Here is an 8,172-nt window from a genome sequence, read left to right on the forward strand (position 1 = left end):
TTTATCTCCGAAATCACGAACAAAACCCTGGAAATAGGCAATGATTTCAAAAAAGTCTAGACCCCGCAAATGGAGTAGGATTCGATTTGCAGAGAAACAACCTTTTTGGAAAACAGATACTATGGCACACATATAAATTCAAGGTGGGGCAGGAGAATCTGAACCACTGCGGTTTAGGCAGAATTATATGCGATAAATCTGTGTATCAGAGAGAAACTACGGGTGCAGTACAAACATGATAAGAGAGCTTTGGAAACTATTGAATCACTTCCGAATGAATCTCATTTTGTATAAGAATGGAATCGAATCCTTAACACTCTCACAACTGAAAACGAGCTGACGGCTGTGAAAATGGGAATGGATTTGCATCCATTTGTAGACCTAGGAACTACAAACATTCCGATTTTGCGCCGAGGCATACTACTTCGACATTCCTAGCAGTTATCTAGGATCCTGGCATATTTTACGGATCCATATGAAAAGGGATCTGTCAAATTTTCTTTCCTACTATAGATGTTGCCCTTATAGAATTTCCATGCTGAATTATCCTCACCTATACGGACTAGATAACCCGTCTATCGCAGCCTATTGAGCCAAATTTATTCCACAACCAAAAGGGTACCGACATAGACAGCAAATTTTCTCCACAGGTTGCAGGCAGAATCAAAATTTTGAAATAAAATAAAATCAAAATACGGACACTGATATGTCTTAAACCCAACTACTGTGCTATAGAGGAGAATCTGCATACGATGAATCCTTATTCTTGACACCAAACATGCAGACGTTGCAATAATGACGAGTTGATATCATACTAGGCTGCCCCGCACTTGCGTGGTGGTCGTTTACGAGTAATACTAAGGCAAACCAAGTCGAAAAACGGAAGCTCCGCGCTCTAGGCTTTGTTGATTTTCTGTGCAGAAATATTTAGATACACGATGGTTCTACTTATATACAGCTCATTGTGAAGATACGTTGAATATACTCGATATTCAATTCGATGTGATACTGACATTTTATCCCGTGAGAGTAGTGATTTAACCCGAAAGGGGTAATTTGACCTACTATCTCTTTGTTAATAATAAGATTTCCACCAAACTTTCCAGTATTAAAGTTGATCATATTGCAACAAATCTAGGATGAACTTGAGGGCGGTTCGCAATAGATTTTCAAAATATTAAAGATTAACTTTATTTAAGTAGATATCATAGACCACCATGATTTTTTTCAGATTTTTCGGTTGGGTAGTTTCAAGATGAATGTCAAAACTAATATCTACCTCGAAAAGTGTTAGTTGACACCTTTATGAGGAAGTAGATATGACAGACAGCAAACCGATTCTATTAAGGTTTTCTCTTAAAAAAAAACCGGAAAAGGGCTTGACCAGAGCAATATAACCGAATGCCTCCTAAGCCCAACGAATATTGATATTATATAAATAATTCTTACATTTATTCTAGTATTGCCGCCTGCAGATTTTGTAAAAAAATTATCAGGCACGTACATATAAAACAGTTGCATATTCCAGTCTATTTTCCCAGCAATATTTTATTCAATAAACAAGAACTGTTTTTGAAGATCTAAGACTTTTTTAAAATTAGTAGTGTGTGTGTGTATGGTGGGGGGAGAAGCTACAGCTTCTGAGCATTTAGGCCGTGTTGGCCCATTGTACTCGTCACCCCCGTCTAACAGAATACCCCGGCTTCGTTAACGTATCGCAGGATTTCCGTTAGTCGATGTCATGCTACCCGTCGCAATTGGAGAACATCGGCACCAAAGATCAGATGCCTGATAGGTGCATATGCGGGGCATTCACATCGGAAATGCTCTGTGGATTCTGCTTCCTCATTACATGAGGGGACACGTATCATCTTGAGTAATTTCTATTCTGAACATATGCCCAGCCAGTTAATTATGACCTGTCAGAGTGCCCACAATACACCTGCAAGTCCTCCTGCTTTTTGACAGGATAAACTTTGCGGTACGCATGTTCGGTTCTGGAAGGAAAAGTTTGATGTGTCGAGCAACATTTAGGCTCTGCCACCTGTCATTATGGCAAGCTTGTTCTCAGTTTTTGAAAACAGACTTAGCCAATGCTACTGATACTCCAATTGCTGGCTCTGGTCCTGACATAGGGGAGATTGACCCCTCTTTCGTTAAAGCATCCAAGATTTCATTTCCCTCTATGCCACAGTGACCAGGTACCCATAGTAGTTCCACCGCATTGAATGTAGAGATAGAGTTCAAACGGTTTCTGAATTCCTGAACGATTTTCGAGGTGATCAAAGGACTACTCAATCTAAGTGTAATTACTTTTCTTGACTTATTAGCACTGATGAAGGGAACAAGTGGTTGCCGAAATATCGGTATTTGCAAGAATAAATATCTACACCAACGAAAAAGAAACAACAAGTTTTTTTTATTATTTCAGACTACTCAATGCCCTCAATGCAGCTTGGCTGTCACTGCAGATTGCGATGCCCCTGCCCGTCAACCGCTCGTCAATCACCCAATTTGCCGCCCTTAGGATCGCATAAACTTCGGCTTGAAAACCCGTTGCATATTGTCCCAAAGGAAAAGCCCACTTCTAGTTTTTTTTCGAGAGGTAGAAGCCGACTCAAGAACCCTCTTCTGTTAAAATTAGTAGTACTATGAAGATATTTGTGTCAACTTCCACGTCACTGATCTAATTGTTTTTATCATGAATTCTTGGGCAAAGAAATTGTATCAAATTTGACTTGCGAAATGAAAGAACAAGTTTTATACTTTTATACCCGCCATCCACTTCGACATTATTTCTTTTTTAGATGTGAAGGCCGCAAAAATTTGCTGGTATTCTCACACCAAGTTAGATTTATTTTGAAGTGGTACAATATTTTTCAAGCTGCTTTGTTGTCAGAGGAAACATGGATTTTATCACACCATTACAGACAGGCGGACATATTCATAAATGGTGTAGAGTTTAGAAGCCGAGAACAAATGGAAGACGTATAGCATCCCAGACGATTATCAACCCGTTCTGAAGAAAATCGCGTTACATAAATCAGAGATGTGGGACTCATAAACCATCGCTTATTAGGGAGCTTGTTGCTCCCGCTTGCAACACAAAATTATTAGTCCTGCCATAATTGTGGAAAGGCAATCACTGGTTTTTGCATCACGAAGCAGCACCTGCGGAAAAGGGAATGTATAGCTATATATTGATACAGAAATGAAAATCGACAGGCAAGCAATTGCAAGAGAGATTCTTCACTGCAACCTACTCGGAAAGACAGCATAAAATGGAGTAGATTATCGTTCATCTATCAAAAGGAGGATTCGGGTGTTGACTTGAGGAAGATTTACTCGTCCTTAAAGATGTCGCGAAAACAAATGAGCCTCTTTTTCAAGGGTCACTTTCCAATGTCTATCTCTAATCTCTTAAAGAAGCAGCGCCAAATTTAGTTACAAACAGCAATGAATGCGGTCCACTTGACTTTTGCGTAACAAAAACTAACCAAATTCTACTTTTCTGGTAGAGTACATCAAGGTTCTTATTAAGCTTATCAAACAAAACCTGTTATGAGAAAATGCGCAAGACTCTTTGCTACATGCATAATAATAATTTAGAAATTCGGCACTAACGTTTACATCCATTACCTATCTGCCTGCGTGGGGCTACCGCTGCTGATTTAGAAATAGTTTTTCAGAATACAGTATTGAGTCGTTAGTTATCGCTGGATCTAATACATACGTTTTGGTTATGAGGTGATCTTAGTCTGACAAAAACAGCAAAAAATGAAATCACGAGTTTGCTGCCAGTACTCTGACCCCATTTGGCGACAGCCAAACAAATTTTAGACATTTAAACTTGACGCTGCAGCTTCTGTAAGGCAGAAAAATTTCATGGAAGAAGATAGGTTGGGAAACATCGCGAACCACGCAGGATGCTGACGTCCTTTCGAGAAATTTGGAGACGTAGCCTGGAATCTTCGCACAATTGAAGAGATAGAAAGACTTGCGCAATCAATCATTAATGGCCCATCACTATCAATTACATCCAAGGTGCCACTACGTTTCTTCAAAAGAGCGCACGAACAAGTTTTCAAGCTGGGAAACTGCAAACAAAAGCATCGTGGTTGGATTAGATGAAGCGCTTCCCCGGGCGCAATTGAAAAGCTACATTTGCCCTCGATGAAAAAGTCGAAGCGCGTTCACAATATGGTTATCAATCGAAGCACGAAGAAATGGCCACTCGTCGCATCACTCGAACCAAGCCCTGTCGCCGCCGACCGAGTGCAGAAAGAACGACCCACGTATGGCAAGACTTGAGCGTAAGTTTAATTTCAATTCTCCTCATCATTTGTGTCTTTTAGAAATTGTTTCGGTTTTGGGATCGGAATAATTTTTTCCTATTTCCCGATGATAAGCTCGCTCCGTCTCACTCTACCGCTGGCAAGTCAACGGGGGGCACTGCCGTAGTCGCCGCCGATGCTGCTCCGTTCCGCTCGCTGCTATCGTTTCGGATGCCATTTGCTGACATCGCGCCGCACCGCAAAAGAAAACGCAGCAAGCAAATGAACGAAAACGAGACATATCGAACATTAACCGTGCACGCACACACCCCAATTGTCCCGTATCTAAACACAATGATAATTACACGGCGGCACCCAACACACGCTCGGCCGTAGCGCGACGGACTACGACGACACCAGCCGCCGCTGAATAAAACGACCGCGACGAAAAAGAAGAAAAAAGACGTGAAGGAATTGAACTTTTCAATGATGGCAGCGACGATGGTGAACACCACTAAAACCTAATTTCTGCCCAACCGTGCTTCGATTTCCGCCCGAAACGCGACATTTTCACGCGCTCCGCACCAGCTCCGCGCTGAGCGTGGCCATTTCTCCGTGCGGGCGCTGCAAACATGCTTTTGGCTTAACAAACTATGGCGACTACTTACGTTCCGGGGCCCACTTCCGAGCGTTCTGACTAGTCCATGTAATCCCAAGTACTAATCCGTGCGATGCAGCGATGACGTATCCACTTTTCGGGCGTCCGGAATGATAGACTGGGGTCTATCGCGACACCGAGCACGAGACTTTCTTGACTCGAGCCCGTCCTCACGCACTTGCTTCGAGCCGAATGCGCCGCAAGGAGACCTACTTCTCGGCGAGCGCACGAAAGGCCGATTCCCACACGGGGGTCACGTCGGCCCCAACTCGCACTGCTAAATTCTCCCGTCCAAACTAGGATGCACACCCGGCCGGACGTTCTTGTCTTCCACTCGCGAGGCTGCAAGTCCAGCACTGCTTCCGCGGCCGCTCCGGGAAAATGCCGTCTACCGCGAGCAAACGAAAACGTGTCGCAAGTGTTGTTGTTTGAACCTGACCGCACTATTGCCCCGACTGGCCGACACAAAGTATCGAGCAAAACACTGGAGCTGACTGCAGCCGAGAATGCTCGCTTCGTGACACAAAAACTCAAGGCACGAAGCTGCGGCTCAATTTCGACTTAACTAAATGAAAACAACTCCCTTGCGACTTTCCAACCGAAAACTAAACTAGTATCCTTAGAAAAGCGACTGAAAACTTCTCACGGGGGGCAACCAGACGACAAAGTCTCTCCTTGCAGTAAAAAATTCTGCTGCTGCCCGACAAACTTTTCTTATTTTTATGCACACTCACTACTCACTCGTACGCTCGGTTTTACACTCGCGGCTCACGTAAACTTACAATTTTCTATAATACAATACACAACTTTTGCAATTAACTACTTTTTAGTTTATTAAACTCATTGAAAATCAGTGATTTTCAAGTGAAAAGTTTTTTTTTCAATCAAAACGTACGCACCACATCGAAACCCTCCATTTTGTTTCAATCGGTCTCGACTCGGTCGTCGTGTATATGCGGCGGCTGGTATTTGATTTCGCGCGGCGAGAGAAGACGGCGAAATCGTCCAGCGGGTGCTGACATCTGCATTTTCTGTCGGTTCGACCCGAAATCAACTGCGGGAAAATGGCGGTTGCGCGGGATTTTCGCTTATAGTAGGTTATCACCAGAAAATTGTTTCTCTCCGAAATAAACTCGACTTAAAACAATCGTCTAAATGAAACATCCATTGTTTATAGTCCACAGTGTAAAATGAATGGAAGGTGTTTTACAAGAAGTGCCTTCAAACTTTATACCCAGGGTATTGCAGTTCGTAGCATTAACTGTGTTGCTTATATCCCCGATATATCCTTGGAAAACTTTCGTGCAGTTTTTAAAGGCGGATTTGGGAACTTTTTGTCCGAAATGAGTGGGCCCTCACCTACCTGTGGATAACAATGCACTCTGATAATTTTCCAGGAAGTCAAGTTCATCTACACCTTAGTCCATCCACCCCACCCAATAATGACCTCTTTGCTCTTTTTAATTATATAGTTTTATTATTGACTACTACCCGCAATCATGGCTAGCTAAGCTTTTTCTTTTTGTGTGGTTGTTCATCGGTGACATCGTCACTTTCCATGTCCTTATCGTTATCGTCCAGCCTTCCTGCGTCCTCACCATCATCGTCTTCGCTCTCACTGTCTTCCGAGGTCGAGGATAGGACCGTGGGCCCCAGTTGCTTCACGAACATTACTGTCTTGCCCAATCGTCGTGATTCTGAAACCGCAGAAAAGCAGCAGTTAGAAGGCTCTATGAGCAGTTTCTCTTGCAGTTCTACTCACCAGCTTTGAGAAAGAGAACACGGCAAGTGTTGAGAACGGCCCCTTTTCCTTGCTCCTCAGTCAGTCCAAAAATAAGAGCCCTTGCAAGATTTTCGTACTATCAAGGAGAATTAGACAACCAAAAATAACGGTAATGCCTTACACCTAATAAGCACTGGTAAATTGTAATGTTTTTTTTAAAAAAGGATACAAATTCGCAACATCATACGGTCCACGTAGCTCAAATTCATTCGTGGCTCCGCTCGAGAAGATGATGTTCCTCGACTTCCCTCTTGCGTGGTAATTGTGTGCAATCCGAATCATTTCCTTCCGCTGCGACGAGTTAACTATTGCTGGCACGTATTTGACTTCGAAGCAAAGGCCGCGCTTCACCGCCATTTGGTACGCCTTCCGGTTAACCAATAGTTTCGTGTCTGGGTCGAAGCTGATTATGTCCCCGTTGAACACTGTGCAGCAATGCTGAAAGCAGGATATCATATATCCATTGATTCAGAGATTAGCCAGTGGAATCCACTCACCGTGAGAGCAGCATCGGATTTTGGCAAGCCAGCGACCAAGTGGTATTTTCTAAGGTTCAAGGAGTTTGTCTGAAATCAGAATTCAGCTTAGATGATAGCTTTAAGATGCTAATCTCAACGTACCATAGCATGTGCAACACCAACGTCCGAATATACAATCGTGAGCCTGTTAAGAATTTTCAATTTGTCTCTGAATTCGTCAAGGAAGCTCAGCTCGATGGGCGCGGGAAATGTGTCACTTGACCGCTTGGAGGCATCCTTTTTTGAATGGTCGAACACTTGTTCTATCGCAACAGTTCGGTAACCAACTGAAACGACCAGGAATTACTGCACAACTGGGCATTTCCAGATACGGATGGCGGATACTAACGTTCATAAGACTCTTTAAGAATTTTTATCAAAGCGACTTTGTCATTTTGGTAGGATATGCCGAAATCGTAGAAGCCCTTGGTCTTCTCCATTCTGTCGGTTCCTTTTAGGATATGCCTAGAAAATTGCCGATAAAAGGTGGGTTAAAACACTGTCAATTATGATAGTAAACAAGCTGCTGTCACACGTGCGAGCACAAATGACGTTTCCCAGCGATTATGACAGATGTCGCTGTTCCTTTTGATAGTTAAACAAGTTTACAGTGTAGCTTTGCCGCTAATTATCAGTTTGAATCGAATAATACGAAAGGATGAATGGAAGTTTGTCCGTGACTATCATTTTCTACTTTATTTAATATTTCGTTGAATATCCTAATCTAAAGTACGTTCTTCATTTACCAAGTTAGTTTTCAACTTCTAAACTTCACCCAAAGTCTTCGAATGCTCTGCTGGCGCGACGTCATTGATCGATCAAATAAATCCCATCTAATTTTAAAATTTGTCTCACTAAACTCACTCAAGTCAGTGATTTTGATTCTCTTCTGATGTTGGAAAACAGAACAACGCATATATGCCCTACAGGCAGTCAGCA

The 8,172-nt window shown here is 42.7% G+C and overlaps 3 protein-coding genes across 7 annotated transcripts in view; 1 reads left to right on the plus strand and 2 right to left on the minus strand.

Annotated features, from left to right (window-relative positions):
• LOC119647026 (chromodomain-helicase-DNA-binding protein 7) overlaps nucleotides 1-5,897 on the minus strand; it is an 84,233-nt gene extending 78,336 nt beyond the window's left edge. For all 5 annotated transcript variants that reach the window (XM_038047768.1, XM_038047767.1, XM_038047765.1 and 2 more), the window contains exon 1: nucleotides 4,943-5,897. The gene's annotated coding sequence lies outside the window, so the exon portion shown is untranslated. The remainder of the gene's footprint in view (nucleotides 1-4,942) is intronic.
• On the plus strand, nucleotides 4,104-4,670 carry LOC119647028. Its single transcript, XM_038047770.1, has 2 exons — nucleotides 4,104-4,313; nucleotides 4,410-4,670. Exons 1-2 carry the CDS (start codon nucleotides 4,227-4,229, stop codon nucleotides 4,668-4,670), a joined length of 348 nt encoding a protein of 115 aa, XP_037903698.1. The 5' UTR covers nucleotides 4,104-4,226.
• A 490-nt stretch (nucleotides 5,898-6,387) lies between the features above and the next one.
• LOC119661140 (ribonuclease P protein subunit p30) lies at nucleotides 6,388-7,779 on the minus strand. The gene is made up of 6 exons (XM_038070341.1): nucleotides 7,583-7,779; nucleotides 7,336-7,520; nucleotides 7,213-7,281; nucleotides 6,885-7,153; nucleotides 6,695-6,774; nucleotides 6,388-6,629 (listed from the first exon to the last, which is right to left on the minus strand). Exons 1-6 carry the CDS (start codon nucleotides 7,671-7,673, stop codon nucleotides 6,436-6,438), a joined length of 888 nt encoding a protein of 295 aa, XP_037926269.1. The 5' UTR covers nucleotides 7,674-7,779; the 3' UTR covers nucleotides 6,388-6,435.
• Between the last annotated feature and the right edge of the window lie 393 nt (nucleotides 7,780-8,172).

This window comes from Hermetia illucens, chromosome 1 (assembly GCF_905115235.1).
Source record: "Hermetia illucens chromosome 1, iHerIll2.2.curated.20191125, whole genome shotgun sequence".
Lineage (NCBI taxonomy): Eukaryota > Metazoa > Arthropoda > Insecta > Diptera > Stratiomyidae > Hermetia > Hermetia illucens.

Coding starts and splice junctions, on each gene's coding strand:
- LOC119647028 (XM_038047770.1), top strand. CDS start 4,227: ATGGCCACTCGTCGCATCACTCGAACCAAGCCCTGTCGCCGCCGACCG. Junction 4,314..4,409: donor ACGTATGGCAAGACTTGAGC/GTAAGTTTAATT, acceptor CCCGATGATAAG/CTCGCTCCGTCTCACTCTAC.
- LOC119661140 (XM_038070341.1), bottom strand. CDS start 7,673: ATGGAGAAGACCAAGGGCTTCTACGATTTCGGCATATCCTACCAAAAT. Junction 7,521..7,582: donor TCTTAAAGAGTCTTATGAAC/GTTAGTATCCGC, acceptor TGGTCGTTTCAG/TTGGTTACCGAACTGTTGCG. Junction 7,282..7,335: donor TTGGTGTTGCACATGCTATG/GTACGTTGAGAT, acceptor TTCTGATTTCAG/ACAAACTCCTTGAACCTTAG.